Source organism: Lycorma delicatula, chromosome 1 (genome assembly GCF_047948215.1).
Source record: "Lycorma delicatula isolate Av1 chromosome 1, ASM4794821v1, whole genome shotgun sequence".
NCBI classification, from domain to species: Eukaryota; Metazoa; Arthropoda; class Insecta; order Hemiptera; family Fulgoridae; genus Lycorma; species Lycorma delicatula.
In genome coordinates, this window is record NC_134455.1 from 99778119 (window position 1) to 99799725 (window position 21607).

At 29.5% G+C, this 21607-nt stretch overlaps 1 protein-coding gene across 2 annotated transcripts in view; it reads left to right on the forward strand.

The window, feature by feature from the left end:
* The window catches only part of Mtp (microsomal triacylglycerol transfer protein), a 132003-nt gene that overhangs the window by 9389 nt on the left and 101007 nt on the right, over positions 1–21607 (forward strand). The window contains exon 2 of one of the 2 annotated variants that reach the window (XM_075358115.1): positions 19716–19739. The exons of the other annotated variant lie outside the window; for it this stretch is intronic. Coding sequence (XP_075214230.1) covers positions 19716–19739 — 24 coding nt within the window. The remainder of the gene's footprint in view (positions 1–19715; positions 19740–21607) is intronic. 2 annotated transcript variants of the gene reach the window in all.

The following is a 21607-nucleotide window of genomic DNA, read 5'->3' on the forward strand; positions in this document are numbered from 1 at the left end:
TGATTTCAAAGTCGAGAGTAGTTGTAAGATTCAAATCCTAGTAAAGGCAGTTACTTTTATACGGATTTGAATAACTAGATACATGATGGTTATAGGTGTTCTTTGGTGGTTGGGTTTCAATTAATCACAGATTTCAGGAATGGTCGACCTGAGACTGTACAAGACTACATTTCATTTACATTCATACATTTCATTCTCTGAAGTAATACCTTTCGGTTGTTCCGGAGGCTAAAACAGGAAAAGAAGAAGTTTAAAGTTTACATGGAAATTAAACATGAAATTAAATTTTGCCGTCCTTTCTTGATGAAATTCGGGAGGTATGGTTACAATGCCAACGAGTAAAGTAATTAATATAAACGATATTAAACATGGGGAAACTACATATAAATACTGAAATGCTAGTGCAAATACTTAATTGGAAAACTATTTACTTTCCAGTTTTAGTTAAGGTAATAATTTTATGAATTAGTTTTCCAAAATCATCCGAAAGTAATCGATTTAAAAGTATAACTAAACTATTAAGTGATTAAAATATATATAGATTCGAAATGTATTATAAAAATGTATTGTTTACTGTATAAAGAGAATTAATAACAAAAAAGGCTCAGTGTAGACTGTGTTTATTATTTATTATCGAACTTAATTATAACCTACGTAGATAATAATTTTAATCTATTATAAAAAGACAAAAGGTTGTGGTAATTTGAACTTCGTACGCAATATATGCTATCTTATTATTTAATAATTTTAACAAATATTTTTAATTAGTTTTAATGTTAAATTCATTAGAAAAACTGAATAAATAATAATCATCAAATGGAAATACAATATTAATAAATTATATCATATTAATAGCTGTAAAACAATATACCTTTTAATTAGAGTATGATACGAGGGTAAGTCAATTATTATCCGCAATTTAGTTATATATTTGTTTATGTTGGTAGTACTGTCGTGTTGCGTAGATGAAGCATGGGTTGTTTAATTGTTGTTTAAAACTGATGTTTACGGTTTTTTGGGACGCAAGACCCAGTACTAGAACATTATGAGGAAAGGGGCACGACAATAAACAGTGTGCGTTACAGTGAGATGCTTACTGCCAAGCTGAAGCCTGAAATTCGAAGCAAACGCCGAGGGCTACTGTCGAAAGGTATTGTGCTGTTGCACGACAATGCCCGTCCACATACTGCTATCCACACTGCTGAAACGCTCCAGAAACTCAACTTTGAAGTATCGGCTCATCCTCCGTATAGTCCTCCTGATCTTGCCCCTTCTGACTACCACTTGCTTGGTCCACTCAAAGAGGCATTGATTTATCTCGGACGAAACAGTAAAAGAAATGGCGCATTCCTGGCTCGCAGCTCAACCGAAAACCTTCTTTTATGAGGGCATCAGGAAGCTTGTGCAATGATGGACCAAGTGTGTTGAAATGCAAGGGGACTACGTTGAAAAATGATGTACATGTAAGTTTCCTATTTGTATTGCAATAAAATTTATAACTACATTGCGGATAATAATTGACTTACCCTCGTATCTACTTCAAAGAACCTCGGTTAGTCAGTTTCCATAACTTTAGCTTGTATAAAATAAAAGTGACATACGATATGTGTGTAACAAAAAATTATTTTGTTCATTACTTTATCAATATTCTATAAGACAAAAACCTAGGTTACCTAGGACCAAAACCTAGGATAAAGCCTTAAAATTTAAAAAAGCTTAGTTATTGATAAATCAATTCATTTAAATTAAAAAAAAAGGAGATGAAGTCTGATTCGGGTACTTTTTCGTTTTATGCCATCAAAAAATTCTTGCCCATGTCAACTCAAAATCACTCATTAATAATTATGTTAAAAAAAAAACCAATTTCTAGGCGAGAAAAAAGGTAAAAAATTTTTTTCGATTTTTTTCTATTTTTTTTTTATTTGTACTAAATCAAGGGAATATAATTATTATTCGCCTTGAATCAAATAAATATAACATCAAATAACAAAAAATTGACTTTATTTCATGATTAATAAAAACTATATAAATCGTTAATTGTAAAAATATCAAAATCGTCAATGTAGACGTACATTATGAATACATGAACAGAGTAAACAAAAAAAAAGCAAATAAAGTATAAAAGGAATACTATCACAGACTTTCCACTTATCAGACATTATTGTTGAACCTTTCTCAATGCAATATGTTATGATGGTAAGCAATCTTTCTTTTTTCTGTCTGGCACCGCACACATAAAACACTCACATTCCTAAAAAAACCAATGATTTGGCAACATAAGACCTCTATTAAATTTTAGTTTTGAAAAACTAGATTCGTGTATTTCTACTGTCATTCCTGGTCCACCAATCTTTTTGGGATTCTTCAATATATCATCAGCACATACTTCACGTAAATGGTTTCTCCAGTCTGTGATTGCCTCTGATGCCATTCAAAATTCATGTTTACAAAATTTTGTAGTTGTATATTCCTTTTACCAGCAGTAAATAAACATAACATTAGTATCAAATGATAATTGCGTAAACCAATCTCTGATCGACAAGTTCGTTTTTTGCATAGCCACCTCACGTTCATTTAAATTCAACGCTATTAGATGTTTGTTTTTACACTTTGGAATCCTATGCAATATATTTTTATTTGTAAGAATTTTACGGCACTTTCTTTGCTACTAATTTCTCGAGCGATTGCAAATAACTTGCCACGGTCGATTAAATACTGAACGTCATTACTTAGTCACATCTTATAGAATTCACTGTTATTATTCTACATACCTGAGATTCTAGCAGTATGACTAGATAAAACACATGAGTTTTCATCACCAAATGAAGTGGTAAACATGTTAGGAATTCACTTTGAGTTTTGAGAGTAAAATTATAGGAATGTAAAATTATAATTTTACATTTATGAACCGTATATTGTAACAATCGGGGGGCTCCGCCCCCCCCCCCCGGACAATCATTATATTTCCTTGATTTTGGACATAAAAATAATTTTAAAATTAAAAAAAATTGTTTTTTTCAAAAATGAAAAAAATCAATTTTTCTCGCCAAATCAAGTTTTGAACATATTAGGAACTCTTTCAATATAAACATTCATATCTATTTATTTTATAAATATAAAATTTAACCAAACTTAACCTACGCTCGCTTCGCTCGTTAACCTTGACTAATTTACACAGTAACGTTTTGAGTATTTAAATAATAAATTCAGTAATTATTGCAATTATTTATTATTTCTTTCTTATTCCTGTTAAGCCTCCGGCAATTACCGTTCAGATAATACTTCATAGGATGAATGAGAATGATATGTATGAGTGTAAATGAAGTGTAGTTTTGTACCGTCTCAGTTCAACCATTCCTGAGATGTGTGGTTAATAGAAACCCAACCACCAAAGAACACGGGTATCCACGATCAAGTATTCAAATAATTATTTATTAATTAAATAATCAAAACAAAACAGTTAATTAGGCGAGGTTATCGAGAGAAGCAAGCCTAGGTTAAGTTTTGTTAATTTATATTGTATAATTATCACCCACCGGGTTGGTCTAGTGGTGAACGCGTCTTCTCAAATCAGCTGATTTGGAAGTCGAGCGTTCCAGCGTTCACACGGATTTGAATACGGATTTTACACGGTTAGCGGATTTATACACGGATTTGAATACTAGATCCTGGATACTGGAGTTATTTTTGTGGATACCGGTGGTTAGGTTTCAATTAACCATACACCTCAGGAATGGTCAAACTGAGACTGTACAAGACCGCACTTCATTTACACTCATACATGTCATCCTCTGAGTATTATCTGAAAGGTAATTACCGAAGGCTAAATAGGAAAAAAGAAAGAAAAGAAGAAGATATCTGTAATTATCAGGAGTAATGCTTTCTGCATCTTTGTCAAAAGTTTTTTTACAAAAAAATTTTAAACATTTGGAAAAAATGTAAAGTTTTTTACATTTTTTCTCGTCTAAAAATTGTTTTTTCAACATAATAATTATTTTTGTGTGATTTTGAGCTGATTTCGGTAAGACTTTTTGGGTGGTATAAAACGAAAACGTACCCTGATTCGAACCGATGTGCCTTCCCCTTATAAGATCGAAATATTTCATTAATTAAATATTAATAATATTATTAACTATTAATAAATCAATATAATTAAATTTAAAAAAAAAAAAGTTAAAAAAAAAGAGATGAAGTCTGATTCGACCCATGTACCTTCCCTTGTAAGACCAAATATTTCATTAATTCTTATTTGGCTATAACTCTGGAACCAATGAAAATAATTACCACTTATGATATATCGTTGAAAAGTTTTCAATGAGGGCTTATTATTGCAGTTAACAAAAAGTCCAAAATCCAAATTGTTTTTGGATTTTGGGCTTTTTTGGACACTTTTGGTTCAGTCGATTGCAATCAAAAGGGAAGGTGCACAATTAGATGTTACAACAGTCCTAAATCCAAAATTTTAATATCCTACGGCTAATCGTTTTTGAGTTATGAGAAATACATTCAAACATACGTACAGACGTCACGCCGAAACAAGTCAAAATGGATTCAGGGATAGTAAAAATGAATATTTCCATCGAAATCTGAAAACCGAAATGTTTCGCGATCACAATACTTCCTTTACTTCCTACAAGGAAGCAAAAACAGCAACAACGACGCTGTATGGAGTTGAATGGAACTAATAGATGGGCTTTTAAAATTAGGAACTTCCTCTATTCATTAAACGTGACATGTGTTTCAATCTTTTATATTTAGTTAAAAATAAAAATATGAAATCTGCTACTTCTTTTTGAATAACCCTGCATAAGACAGATAATTCTGAAAGTAGAATAAAGAATTTATGTTAAACCAAAGAAATTGTTTAGAAGAGAAAAGAAGAGAGACATGAATGGAATCTATCAACCGGCTAATGAAACAAAAAATGGAATAAATTAAGGTTCAGTTATTCCTAGGAAAAACAGAAATAGTTTTCTAATAGATTTATTGAATCTACGTAAGTTGACTTTGCACCAGGTAACCATGTAACGTAATTGTAACGGTAATCTTATACTAGCAATGCGTTAACGTTTTCTACTAATGTTTAATTAAAAGGCTTTTTCCATAATAAAACGTTTATTTTAGTTTTGATGCAGTATGTTCCCGGAATGAAATTCTAAAGAAAATATGCTGGTATAGGATCTGGAAATCTTGATACCCACAAGTCTTCTGATACCAAGCGATTACAAAAAAAAAATATTTGCTGTTGTAAATATAAGTGTCGTTTCTCCAGCAGGTAGCGGCATCTTGATGAAATCAACAATTTCTTTTTCGTTTTCTCTAACAGAATACTATTTTATCGATTTAGTTTAGTTGGTTAAAAAAAACAAAAAAAAAAAAAACAATAATAAAAGACCTATTAGACGAAAGTGGAAGATATCGCACCAAACACCATTTTTACGTATGTGTAATGATTATCCGTAAAATTTGTGAGGCTTCTCATACTCCATATTCGACTGTTTTGACACGTAATATCCCGGTTAAACTAATCCACGTCATTAAAATAAACATGATACAGCACCTCAATTCAATTTCCATCAATAAAAGATAAAACAAACGTCAATAATCTAAGTTTTTCATGGGTTCTATAAATTCATAAACACCAACAATGCGATAAATATACAATTTTAATATTCTTGTGACCTTGAAAGAGCAGCTGTCGATAGTGCATTCTACGACGTGAACTTTTTAAAAGGTTGTATGTGTTCCTTTTTTACATTTTTGTGAACTTCCCCTGTTAATAGTAATGGTCGGCCTAAGCTCTTTTGATTCTGAATACAGGAGTATTCACCAAATTCACCTATTTAAATTTACCTATTGAATGAGATATTGTTCTTATTGCGGACTGTTAATTGGAGAAATTTCAAATGAAACACGTTTTTCAAACCTGCTGTTTTATTTTGAAAAACCTGCTCCTGAATAAGCCTTTACAATAAGCACTCTAATCCTTGGAAAACGACATAGATGACATGACACAAAATAATGAACGTAAGTGTATACGTCATACACTTACTGATACATTTCTACTGATGACTGACCTTAGAGTGCAACATTGCCATCTTAGATGTAAAATCTATCCATTCGTAGATTATATACTCTCATTCTAAGGGTTACAATCTCTTTTAAACACTTATTACTTTTTCTAACGCTGAGGTAGAATATTTTTTCGTAATAGAATTACTTTTATCTAAGTATTTTAAAAGTCTTTTTTATTCGCAAATGCGTATTCCTTGTGTTCTACGAGGCCAATTCCAATTATTGTTGAAACAATTGGAACATTTTCATGACTATTTTTCCAAGCAAACAAAGATTTAAATAATTTGCAACTTTTACTGGCTTTATTGTTTATTTATTTTTGTAAAAGAAAATAATCCCATCTCTGCAAAATGTAATGGAAATTATTGCTCTTTTGATACCTTCTGACAATCGTAATAGTCCGATAAGTAAACCTACTATTTTCTTAATATCCCATTATCAAAATTATTGTTCTGAAAAAATTAGTTTATTCTGTTTTATATATACTCGTATATACATACACTCGCGTATAATTTACCTTATAAATCTGTCAATCTACGAAAACCTATACGATTGATGGTAATTTTTTTTTAAAGTTAAACGGTAACTTATTTTCTTTCCATAACTCTTTCCTTGTTAGCAAAGTTATTTTCTTATAAAAATTTAAAATGATTAACATTCAAAATAGTTCGAGAGATTACAACCATAAGTAAAATTTTTGGCAAAGAGTAACATGTCAGCAGACTTTGGGAAAAGCATAATTAAAAGATAGAGAAATGGATAAAGAAGTTTTTATATGTGGGATTTATCATCCTTGAGAGAAAAATGCAAGGATGCAGCAATAAGAAAACATGACAATAATTTTGAATAATATTAAAATGATTAACACTCCATTCTAAGAAGAATTTCATTAACAGATTATTTTCTTTCTATTGAATGTCAAATATGAATAACCAAAGATAAATCCCACGTGGAGGATTATTTTGCGTACATAGCGCTTGTTAAATATTTTATTATCAAAATATATTTTGACTGCATTCAAAGTAACTACATTGAATTGAGCACATCCAGATAAGTAATGAGAAGAAAGTCAAAGGTTGATCGGTTTTATTTACATTAATATAACAAAGACACTTGTTAATATTACAGTAAACATATTTTTATAAAATAAGTCTGCGATTACAGATAAATGATCACCTACCACTAATAGGCAACGGAAGCAAAAAATCTGTTTATTTTTATTTTTTTAATATTTTAAAATAAATCAAATTCATTTGTTAGAGAATTCTCTGATCACTATAAAAATTTAATAAAAATTATTATACTTTTTTATTATATTATCTATTTTCTTTCTCCGCTCCTTGCCGATTATCGATTATCTTGTCGATTTCCCTGCCCCTTGGAGCCGGATTCTCGACTAAACATAAGCTCAGCTTCAAGGGGTGCCATCACCTCAAACTACCTGGGAAGGACACAAGGCCCCGCCCAGAAAGTTGGTTGACGATACATGTCCGTGTAGATAGACGTTAATTAGCTACCGTAATAGACCGACTCCTTGCGTAAGGCAAGTGATCGTGTAAGTTGTAGCAAATGTGCGCTCGAAGTACTGTTTAATTTGTTTTATTGAATGGGTTGTGAAATTCCGAACTAGGGTAATACCGCACCAATTCAATGGCGGTGGATCACGCTTTTTATAGATGGGCCAGTCCACATTTCCTTTATTGTAGCTGATTTAATGAGAATTTATACCCTTTTGTTCATCATTTAAATTTTATTGGTCCCATGTGCTAGGTTGTAAGACTGGTTATAGCAATAGTTAAAATATTAATCCTTTACTGATAATTATTTATAACCAGGAAAGTAATTTCCAAAAATTTTTGATTTTATAATTAATAGAAATAACCTTTCAATAATTGAACTTTGATCAACAATTTTTGTGTTATGATCCCTCTAGTTGGAATTTCTTTATGGCGTTAATAGACTTGTTTTGATTGAAAATAGAATTTGTTCAGTAGCTCTGATTAGTCCTTGCTGTTAAAGTGATACATCAGTGATAATTACGAATCAGTTTGATAGGCCTATCAGATATTGTTAATTTATTCCTTTTTATTGCACTTTTTTTAAGTGAAATAATAAGCCCTCATTGAGAACTTTTCAACAATATCATAAGTGGTACTTATGTTCATTGGTTACAGAGTTATAAGCCAATAAAAGTTTAATTAATGAAATATTTGGATCTCATAAGGGGAAGGCACATCGGTGAGAATCCAACTTTTTTTAAAATTAAAAATATTTATTTATTAATAATTATTAACCTGTGATTGTAAAAAGTTTTACAATAAATAATAATCCAATAAGAAAAAAAATAAAAAAATATGTAATAAATAATATAAATATATAAAAAATATAATAGGCTTACAAGGACGTCATCTGGTGTCCACATCAGATTTTTTTTTACGAGGGTTTCTCGTAATCTAATAATATTTACCTTATAGATTGATATTGGGTGATTTTATTTTTTTAATTTCTGGTTATCGTACCGAACCCCACCAGAGCTCATATGTCTTTGTCGACATATACCGGCGAAGGTCCGAATGTACAATAATACTCGTGTAAGCAAATATTTCGGTCTTTCAGCAACGTATTTGGTATGTGTTGATATTCAGCGGAGAATATTGACGTTCTCCAGTTTGAGTCTTTCACAGTAACGTAACATTTATTTGGTATGTGTGAGTATATATAATAGTAGATCGTGGGTACCGGTGTTCTTTGGTGGTTAGGTTTCAATTAACCATACATCTGAGGAATGATCGAACTGAAACTGTACAAGACTACACGTCATTTACTCTCATACATATCATCCTCATTCATCCTCTGAAGTATTATCTGAACGGTAATTACCGGAGGTTAAACAGGATAAAGAAAGAAAAAGTGTGAGATATATATACGCCTACACATATATGAAACACGTAGTCTACGACATGTATCTCGTCGTAGACTTTAGTTTCGGTAATACTCTGTATATAACGATGTCCCAATATTTTCTTTTGTATCATGTCTCGGTGATAGAGTACCAGAACATGCCCAAATAATTTACGTCTGATGCGTATAAAACTTTGTTGATGAAATAGGTACTAAAAGAAAATAATAGGCTAGAAAGAGTGAGAAAGTGTATAATATATATATATATATATATATATATATATAGTTGAATTGAATTACATGCATTGTATATCGTCATTAATAATAATTGAACTAAAACTGTACTAAACAGTTATAAATATCTATCTACCGTCAGTAATATGAGCAAATTAATATCACGCTACGATCTTAATTTGCTGACTTTCCGTACGGAAAAGCAAGTGTGTTTATCCTCTGTGCTAATAACTACCCCGGCATACGCGTACATGCCATTATGAGAATACTTAATAAAAACTGAAATCACGGAAGTAAAAGAATAAAACAAAGTAATATTTTTCCTTATAAAACGTTATCTTGTTTATAATATCTCATGTCTGTATTTATTTCATTAGATAAACCATTTCTATTTTTTATTTTATTATCACTTTTATAGATTCACTTTTTTTTAATCGTACTTTATTTTCCGTATTCATTTTTAATTTTTTATAATTCTTATAAAATTATATTACTGACTTAGGTCATTTATCTTGTGTGATATCTTATTTAAACGAACCTTTGGATCTAAATTTTACAAGAATAAATAAACAAAACAGTCATTTTGCCTAATTAAGGATTTAATTATTTTAAAATCATTTTCTCTAATTTAAGCAGTCTATATTTATATAGTATTTTCTGTTTTTTATACTGTTTTTTATATTTATATAGTATTTTCTGTTAATTTTAACAGTCGTAACTTCAACCTGAATATAATATTTAATGATTCTTTCATTTGTTTTTATTATTAAAAGTATTCTTCATATACAGTATATCGTTTACGTATTGGACAAGTTTAAATTTAATTCTCGGCGTCTCATCATTGACGAGTGGACGGGGACTCCTGGTGGAGCCACGCGGGGGGGGGGGGGGGTAAATAAGACCGTAGTCCTGGTGGGGGATCCCTTCGGGGGTTCCCCATTACTTCAGGGCGGGGGGAATGTAAGACCGGAGTCCCAGTGTAATGTAATTATCTTATTAAACTAAACCTTAAGATAAGAGTTAAACCATGAGGTTTTTTTTTTTTAATAATTATGTATTTTTAAATATACTTATTCTAATATAATTATATTTCTTAGGTTTTTTAAACTTTAAAATTTATTTAAATGCATAAAATATTTAAAATAAGATCCTATTTAATTTAGATGAAAATAAACTTAAAAGCTAATACTCTAAAGCTACAAAACCAGAAGATAAAGCTACCCCTAACATTATCACAGTTTTTTCGGGACTATCTCTACAGGATGGGCATATGCCATACAAGTCGCTGTCACGATTGCGGCGGACTGGATACAGCAGAGCATGTGGTGTTATTTTGTCCTAGATGGTGCAACTTAAGAGTAGTGTTCGAGGATCAGGGTGTGGAGAAGTCAACAATATAATTGAGGTGGTGCTCAGCAACAGCAATAATTGGGGATGTATCTTGACTACGATCATATCGATGATAGGAGGGAAGGCCAATGAAGAGAGGCGACGACAGGCTGAACAGATGCGGATCTATAGAGACGTGGAGTTCGATGACGGGTGATCAAGGGTGGCCAGCTTCTCGGAGTGGGCGGCGGGGGCTCCTCGTAGTCGTCGCTCGTCGATCACCCGTTGGGGACGCCTTTTGGTCATACGGATTCGGATAGTAGAGTGCCTGGGTGATCATGCAGGGACTGTACATATCATATGGCTTAGATTCGGCTCCTGCATGATAGGGGGGTAGGTTTTTTAGAGGGTGAGAGCCCCGCACTGCCTTCAGTGCTGGCCTGACGGCGGCTGGCAGAGCTTTTTCCTACCCCTACGGAAAGAGAAAAAACAAAAAAAAAACTCTTTTAGTTAGTTTACAAAATATAATGTTTAATGTATAAACTCCTTTACCTCTGATATTTATAAACAAAAGTAAATGTCATGTTACACTCATATTTGTATTGTTTAAATTCAAGTGATCATTCAGATTAATGTCACGTCAAGTGAATTATAATGGTACATCATCATTTGGTGTTGTATTAATTATATTACTAAATAGTCGAAATAATTTTTTTTTAACATCGACACGCTTATTTGTAAAGGATTGTTCATTAGAACAAAAGTGGGTTAGTTACGGTAATATGCGTTACGGTTGTTGTATGCTAAGATTTATTTATAAGTAGCGAAAACATTTTACCAGTATACTAATTTTTTAGAAAGTAATTAATTTGTATTAATTAATAATTATTTACTAATTAATTTTTTTTTTTTGCTTGATGATATCGCCACGTAAGCTTGAAGCTTGTGCGTGAAATATGGAAATGTAGCGTATTAAAAATGCCGTGCTTGACCGGGATTCGAACCCGGGACCTCCGGATAAAAGGCTGAGACGCTACCACTCCACCACGGAAGCCGGAAATTTAATTTATTAATTGACTATTAATGATCTGAGTAAATTAAGCTTGTTTATAACCGTTTGTAAATTAAAATTTTTATCCACATTGAAAAATTACATTTTAATAGCATATTTTATAAATCTCATTATTATTAACTAATTAATAAGCTATGTATATATTTATTATATTATGCTTAAATTCAGGTGTTAGTTGGCCTTTCAATGCTTATGTCATGGAGTGGGTGTATAAAGTAATTGTGAATAGATTAAATATAATTATAAACATTTGTTAATTTAAGTGTTTTATTTATTCTGAAAAGTTAAATTTTATTAGCATTTTATGGGCATCTAGTGAGTATCGCATTATGTTCTTAGTGTGCACTTGAACCAGCATACATTTTTAAGACGTACGAGTTGAAAAGCTTTTCCTTTGTATATATTATTTCAAAAATATTGTAACGTTTAATGAGAGACTACTATGAAATTGTTAATTGTTTCTTTCTGCTTAGTGAGCAACTGTACTGAATACATTCTACTAAAAAAAAGGCTACACATATGCTAAATCTTAATAATAATCAGTTATGCAAATTCGTGTGTTTTTATTTTTTTCATTTGAAAGTATAATTAATTTGTTTCATCAGACATATGTGAATGTTCTGATACTTCTTACTACATACTGCATTTTCATTTATTTGTTTGATGAATGTTTCTTTATAGTCTCCTTTTATTATCTATTAACAAATTAAATAAACATGGATGTTAATACATGGCCCGCCAACCCTCGTTCTCTTGACCATTAATTTCTTTCTTCTCAAATTCTTTTGCTATATCCTTTGGTAATTCATCTACCCTCACCACCATATTTTAACTATTAAAAATTGTTCTACCATTTTTCATTTTAGAAATTCTGTTGACCATATTTCACCAGTAATCAAAAAATGTCAAAATAAACATTTTGTTTAACAATTCCTTCCAAATTAAATTTTTCGAAGAAAAGTACGGTATTACTTTCGGTCGCATGGTGTGAGTAGGGGGGTGAAAATGAACTCGTTTTACGTTTTGAGGAATGAGGAGTACGAAAATACCATTTATTTAAATTTTTGGCTTTCCTTATACATACATAGGCCTTTGTATAAATTTTTGTGGCTTGAGAATTTCGAAAACTACTGGATCAATTTCATTGAAATTTAAACATGCTGTATTAGTGTAGCTGATATTGTGTATGTGAAAATTTGATGAAGATTGGTCGAGTCGTTCTTGAGTTGTACTCAATTTAAAATCGAAAAGATTTTGGGTTTATGTTGACTACTTAGCTCTGTATTTTTCATATGCGCTTATGCAGTGAGTCACAACAAGTGAGTTGAAACCTTTGTTGGTTCTTTAAAATTATTATTGTATCCTTTTTTTGACGTGTAACTATTTTTTTATTGATAAATTTTATTTTTGTAAGATTTTAGATTTAAATGAGTTGATTCTTTTTCAAAAGGATGAAAACAAAATAAAATAAGGAAAAGTCGGTCTTCTTGCGCAGCAGAACTACATAAGATTTTGTTTTGTTATTAAGAATTCATTTATGTTGAAATTTCTTCTGCCTTATGTCTGGTTTTTATGACTTCGTTACATCAGTCATCTCTTTTTTTCTATGTAAAAAAATTCTTCTACTTCTGGTAAGTTACATTTTCCTAAGCAAATTAAATTTTCCGAGGTGGATCATGGTATAATCATCTGCAATAAATCCTTTCCCACACTATGTAAAGTCTACTAATACCCTGCAACACTTACACTATCTTTCTTACACTATCCTTGTCCCCACCGTTTGACTCAATTAAGATAAAAACCTATCCGCAATTAACAAATGCTTACCTTTTTCACCAACCATTCGTTTTACCCTCATTTCCATTTCTTGATTTAATTTCCGTGAACGTTTTCCTGTTTCAAGTTTACTCTCCAGAACGAGGCTCATTGGGAATTAGATGATCTGAATACATACATACATACATACATATATATATATATATATATTGTTTTTGTTTTTCGTTTTGAACTATTTTCGATTTTTAATTAGTATTCGTAACTTATCTATCTCAGCCTTAGTGATCCCGTCTACTCACCGTTTCTCAGCTTAGAATAAGCTACTATTTCTTGCTCTAATTATAAATAACTGTTCTTTTCCTTCGCTGCAACTAGATTTCGTTGTAATTTTAAGTATTTTATTATTTCACTCCATGTTATTAATTCTCGAGAATTTCAATTATTATGTAAAACGTTTTTATCTTTTTTCTTCAGGCATCTTAGATTAGTTTAAACAATAAAATTAAAGTTATTAAAAGAATAATAATAATAATAATAATAATAATAATAATAATAATAATAATAATAATAATAATAATAATAATAATAATAATAATAATAATAATAATAATAATAAATGGAGTAATTAATTAAACTTACTTATAAACATTGCGTCTACGAACATATCATTTTTAATTTAAAATAATAGACTACATACATTAACATAATAAATTAAAATAGATCTAATTCATATTTTATTTTTACTGATATCAGTAATAAATTTTATTTTGATTTTCATTATATTGTATTATTATCTATGTAGGAAGAACAGAGTACTAGTCATATTTCAAAGCGACCTTAATATGTTAATTTCTTTCTCACATGATAATAATAGTAATAATAATAACAGTAACAATAATAATAATTTATAATAAATATTAGTTTAAAAAAAGGTCATATGAACTGTAATATTCTCGCTTTAATCATCATAGCAAATATAATAGTGCACAAGCCTAAAATATCCCTGATATTTTTTTTTCTAGAACGAGAAAAACAATAGCAGTATATTAACAAAGAAAAGACAAATGACTAATTCATTACATAAGCTTATAAGAAACATTTTTTCGTGGAAATATAGGAAGTAAATTTTTATAAAGTGTAAAAATTGCCCCACTTGACTGGGATTTGAACCTGAACCTTACGGATGAAAGGCAGAAATGATACCACTCTACGGTACGGAGATTGGCAATTTAATATTCTTACTTAGATTATTTTTTTTCTTTTGTAGTAGTATTCAAAAATTTATTTTCCGTACTTAATTTTAAGCATAAAAACGATGTTTTTCCATAGTGAAAGAATGAAAACATCATAGAACTAAAACAAGTGAGAAAATAATATTTTTAGTACAATTTTTTTTTTTAGCGACTGGTTCTGATAAACTGAAGAACAACCAACTACGTTAAAATGTACCACTTTTATCTCTATTTATTAACTTTTGCAATATATGAAGTAAACAATTGATGTATGTACCTCCCAGTTACATTTTATTATGGAAAAAGATTTATTACTTTTTTTTAAGCTATTAAAACATATAAAATTTTTTAAGCCATTAAACATTTTTTTAATTTATTTGTATATTTGCAAGTTTGTAATTAATGTATTTTCATTAATGAATGATTATAGTATGCACGACAACAACAAAATATATCAGAACGAGAATATATATCGTATTTCAATAAATAAAATATACAGACAATATAAAAGGGAAAGTGGTTGAAGGGTAAATATATTCTTATAAAGTAAAAAGAATAGTGTCAGGTAAGAAAGAAATAATTGAGCAACGAAAATGTAGGTTGAAAACCAGTGATAAAAAGTAAACTAAGAGATGATAGGTGGAAAAATACAAATGATCGGCAGAGGAGAAAGCTGTATGGCGATTTGTTGGAGAAAGAACTAGTGATTGATAATTAATTCAGAAAAAACTCCGGACTAAAAATCACAATTTTATTATCAAAGATCTAGAAGAGTATAAGGAAATACGGTAGGTAATATACCATTACAAGTGTTTTCCAGTATACGTAAGGAAAACATTTAAAATTATTTATTTGTATATTCGTAATACTCAAAATTAGTGTGATTTATGAAAGTGGAAAAGTGCGTTCAGATTTCAAAATAAGTATAATAAAGTCTAATAAAATAATATATTTTCATCGGAAAAACACATCAATTTTTTTCAATATTTAAAAAAAAAATAGTGAATTTTAATTAATAACAATAATGTTTAACAAATAATAATTTCAACTATAAAATGGCTTATTTTATCACGTACAGAATAACATAAATAAATCTGTTTAACTGACAACACACAGAGCCGTCTAAGAAGCAATGACAAAAAAATATATTGGTAGGACACATTCTAAGCTAGTTACTTACCAATAAATTCTTCTTTTTTTCTTTTAACTCACTTACCTGCTCGTAGTACTACACTTGATCGCTATGCTGCGATAAAAACCTTCAAAGCAATAAATAAATTTTGTTTGGAAAACACGTTGAGCCTGAAAAAATACGAAAAGAAGTAAGTAAATAAGGTTCCAAATCAATGAATTTTTATAGCGAAAAATCTGAGGTAGACATCACATCCTTGTACGCCTGTTAAATTACATATACACATTTTTTGCTGCACTTCATTTAAAATTATTTCATTTGAAAGTGAAATACGATCCTCTAATTCTTTAATAAAGTTACATACACATTTGCATTGTTGTGGACACCACATTGCATCACATTTTTTGTGGTGACCATATCGGCAATATATATTAGTTTACGTATTAATTTTGTTTCACGTCGCTCAAGTAGTTATGTGGTGTAAGTGAGAACAAGTCGGATCCGTAACCATGCATACATCGGTTCGAATCCGACTTCATATACATATATATACATTTTTTTACTCTTTTTAATTTAAATATGTTGGTTTATTAATAATTATTAACCTCTGAAAAAATTTCTGAATTAAATTAAAAGTACATAAAATTTTATACTAATAACTTCTGATCTTTCATTTTTTTTATTGTTGTTATTGAATTATTATTTATTTATTTTTTTGCAATCACAGGTTTAATAATTATTAATAAATAAATATATTTCAATTTAAAAAAAAATTAAATCAAATAAGTATATGAACTCGCATTCGAACCGATATCCCTTCCCATTCTAAGATGCAAATATTTCATTAATTAAAATTTCATTTGAAGTTAACTTTGGAACCAATGAAAATAAGTACCACTAATCCAATTTTTTTTGGATTTTGGACTTTTTTGGATACTTTTGGTCCAGTCGATTGCAATAAAAAGGAGAGGTGCACAACTACATGTTACAACAGTCCTAAATCCAAAATTTGAACATATACGGCTAATCGTTTTTGAGTTTTGCGAGATATATACGTACGTACGTACAGATGTCACGCCGAAACTAGTCAAAATGGATTCATGGATGGTCAAAATGGATATTTCCGTTGAAATCTGAAAAAACCGAAATTTTTCACGATCGCAATACTTCCTTTACTTCGTACAAAGAAGTAATTATAGCTTTTTAAAAATCATTTAAACGCATACATTTTTATAAAATACGCAGTTTTGAATTATTTATAAAATAAGACATACTGTCTTTAATCTGCTTAAAATACAATTAAAATTCAACGTTATTCATTTCTAAAGAGCGGAAAATTTCCTAAAAGACCACAAGAAAAATTATTTGATCTCATTTAGTTCCTTTACATCCACAGAGCCAACTAATTTTATTTGATTAAATTTGTACTTGAGAGAAAAAATAATAAATAAGACCAAGATTATTATTATACTATCGTTTTGATACCTCGAACTTTCAAAATAGTAACCAGAATAATTCACAGTGAAATAGAACATTACTGACAATTTAAGGAATGTTCTGTTTAAAATGTAAAGAAATATTAATTATTATCAGTATTGATGTCGTTAAATGTTTGTGGATATATTTTAATGCAACTACTGCGGTCAGCATTTGGTAACGAGTTTGAAATAAAATCTTTCCATTATTTATTTCTACCGTTGTGCTAGGAAATAATATCCAGTTATGCCCTTTATCAAGAATCAACTAATGCCCGTATCTAAATTTACTCTTTTTACAAACAGTGGCGCCATCTATCCCAAAATCCTCGGTCACACTACTCTGAAAGCAGGATTGCTAACTGAACGTAACACTATCTCCATTCCTAATCTCGGTGACAGAGCTGCACCTTCACTTGATTACCTGAAAATTAAACTTTCACTCTCTAAAATTCTTTAGGTTCTTCTTATTTATCTTGCTCAGTAAACATTTTTCTTTTACAGACATCCATGGAATATCACCATCATTAATACTAACTAAAATGTAGCGTGCTCCCGCACAGATTTTAAATTAATAAAGATTTAGCATACCTAAATAATAATTTTTAGTCTTCATTCACATCGAATCAAAATAAATTCTATTCGTTCCTATAGAACGAAGCAAGTATTACCGTCAGAAGCACTTGTTAGTACCAAAAGAAAAATGTATTTAAAAAGAGAGTAATTGTAGCGAAAATAGATTTACTAGCTAAGATTGTCACTTCTAATACTGAAATAGCAGATAGGCAGACGCTACCTCTCATCAACACGGCTATACGTAGATGGGAAAAAATCTTTAAATAAAGTTCTAATATGAAATTTATCTTTAAATAATATTTTTATTTTTCTTACACTTCACTGTATTAATACTCGTAAACCTTTGTTTGGTTTTCGAGCGATGCTTTATTTATTTGTTAAAATATTAAAGAGAGAATTTCTGATCCGGTTATAGTTTGTAATGTTAAAATTACTCGTATTTTTCATTGTATTCTGCTATTAATGTCGACATTTATTGTTCTTTGTTATTCTTTAAGTTTACTTCTAATCTAAATTTTTTATCTGTTTCTACATCTCTGTTATACTTTATGTACTATTATAATATACTCTAATTATAATTTAAAATACTTCAATTAGCACTAATTTGTTTTGTAAGTGTGGCATTTGTCTTCTTTTACAGGGGAATTGTGATCATTTTCGAGGTTGTTAAAAGTTTTGAATATCTGGATAAATACCTGGATAAAAAAATTGTCAAATATGATTTTTGCTTTGTTATTTATTAATTTTTGTAAAAAAAAAGTAGCATCCGATTAGAAAATAGAGTTCTGACTCAACCGTTTACATTAAAACAGCTAGGAAGATATTTAGAATGTTCTCTACTGCTGTTACTTTTGTTTATTACAAATCCGATTGTAAAACCTATTAGCTTGAATGCTGTTAGCGTCTTGATAAACAAGTTATGTTACTAGTTTTAGTTAACTGCTTAATTATTTTGTTTAATAGTGTAAATTAATGTTTTCTTATATAAGTATTAAGATTAAACCTTTTCTCGTATTCCTATGAGGAAGTCAAAATAAATTTTAAAAGCAGGAAAATAAAATTAGCACAATCCGTGTAGATCTATTAATTTAAACATTATTATGGGTGCTCTTTTTCCATTTGGGAAAGCTTGCTTATTTATAAAATTACTAACATTCCCGTTGCATCGCACCTTCTGTTTCTCTATATGTTTACTTGCGTTTCCCGTCGCGGTCAATTTTTTTTTTTATTTTGTGTTTTTTAGTCAAATTACAGAAGGTAGGTGCAGCCAGCCGCTTCGCACATACAGTAACAAAGGCAGTGGCTTTGTTGGTTGAGCCGCCGGGCAGCATTCCATCGTACCCCTTAAAAAATATAAATTTGAAAAAACCGAAAATGATTTTTAGATATTTATCTGACGAGTATTTGCAAGCCCAAATCAAGTGAATATCTCGGTTAGTATAGTCAGAATGGGGAAAATTTTGAACCACTGTTTAAAGTTTTTTTTTACTTTTCTTCATTCATTCAATCGAATTTTAAAAAAATGTATAAATTCATTTTTAGATTTTCACATGAAGACTACATACGTCAAAAATAAGTTGACAACATCATTTGTTACCCAGAAATTAAAAAAAATAGTAAAAGTTATTGTTACTCTATTTCAATTCTTTAATCTCGGAATTCCAAAAAATCCTTTCTTAGAGTGCACTTATACCGTAAGAACGGTTGTAAAAATGTTCATCAATTTATCTTCAGTAATTGATTATCAACAGTTATCAACAGTTGATTATGAATGACTCACAATATGTTTTTTTTATAGTCGCATCAACAGTTAGTTATTAGCAACGATATACATATAGATTATAAAAAAAACTAATTATAAGTGGATTTTTCTACTAAAACATATATCTAAATTAGTTTATGTTTTGTTTCAGGGACGTATTGCCAAATGGCGCCAGGTAATTTAATAATTTCAATAAATTACTTTTCTTAAATTAATTTTTTATTAATTTAATAATAATAATAATGTAAAAAGTACTTTCTTGTAATATATTAAACTTTCTTTTCATTCTTTTAATTGATATTAAGATATTTATCAAATTAAGGAAATAATGAACCAGTAAAATTAATACGTTTACAAGAATGGCTGTCTAAAAATTAATTAATGCTATGATTGCTTCCACAAAAGATGAGGATATTATTTTTACTTAGTTAAAGAATCTTTAATAATTTTTGTAAGCCTTCTTAGTTCATTTGATATATTTTCAATTAGTCCGTTTCACTACCTAATTACATTTACCTCATTTTTTTTACCTCCGAGACTACCGTTAGGTAGTGAGATGAATGACAATTTGTGTAGCGTGTAAAAATGACATGTCTGACCGGGATTCAAACCCGGAACCTCCGGATGAAAGGCCAAACCTATTTACCTCTTAAAAAATATCTGAGTAACTCTAATTACTAACAATAATTTTTTTATACCATACGTAGATTTTAACTGTCAACTATAGTTTTATATAGTGTCCCACGAAGAAACGGAAAATCTTTCAGGGCATGTTCTACTGCTGAAAATAATGAAAAAAGTTCATGTAACTATAGGTTTGAAAACTTTGTTTTCGAGTTACGGCTAGTGAAAATTTCACCCAGCTTTCAGCTCTTCTATTAAAAAGAAGCCGTACTCTAATTTTTGGGACCAAAATTAAGGAATAACTTTGGTGGTTTCTTATGTAATCTGAGCTGTTAAATAGGATAAAACAGATCCCAGAACTGTAATTCCAATATTATTTAAGATATCCGACGTAAGACACAAAATTCTGTCGAAAACATTTTTTTAGGTTTGTAGCGCAATAGCTTTGTTAAATGACTAATAAATGCGGAAGATTTGGTAACAAAACTTGTACAGAATTTAATTCTAAGAAAATTAATGTAAATACAATTAATAAAAAGTAAATAAAAACTTTTAAAAATTGTTTTTTATTGAAGAAAAACTGATAAAAAATCGTGTTATTCTCTCTATACCTAATAAACATGCTTAATAAAAACAAAAACGCTAATTACTGAAAATAATTTTAAAAGAAATACAAAATTTATAAAACAATATTGTAGCTGTGCGTATTCAGTAATCTACAGAGGTAAAACAAAATAATTACGTAAAACACTAAATTGAAATTATGTTACTTTAGAAATATTTAAAAAAATATTATTGTGTAGGTTGGCCATATTAACAGCTGATCAACAATGAAAATTGTGTACTTCGTTTGAATCTTTTGACATAAATTATTATAGAGATAAAGAAATTGTAGTATTATCACATCGTAGTGTAAAAATGCCGTTTCAATCTTCTACCAAGGAATATACCGATATAATTTTTGTTTATGGATTTTGTAAAGGAAAGTATAATCATTATAAAATGTTTATCAAGGACATCTATTATACTTCTTTAAAATTGATACTTTTTTGTCTTTGGAACTAACAAACAGAAAATGAGTTTTATAAAATGGTTCTGAAACGTATAATAAATGTATAGTATATAAATTAATAATAATAATAATAGTATATTGGTATAATAATTAAACTTGTTAGTGCAGATATCACATAAAAAATAAAAATACAAATTATCAAAATACTTTTTATTATAATGGGGCTTTTGTCTAGATTACTGATTGTAAAAATTGTTAAATGACGGATCTTATCTATGAATAATAGTCAGTAAAAGAGAAATCGTTATGAGTAAGTAATCTTTCTTGTATATTGCATCCATAATAACACATTTTTTAGGTCATGAGAAATTTAGATTTATTATTATTTTACACTTTTAATTTGCAGT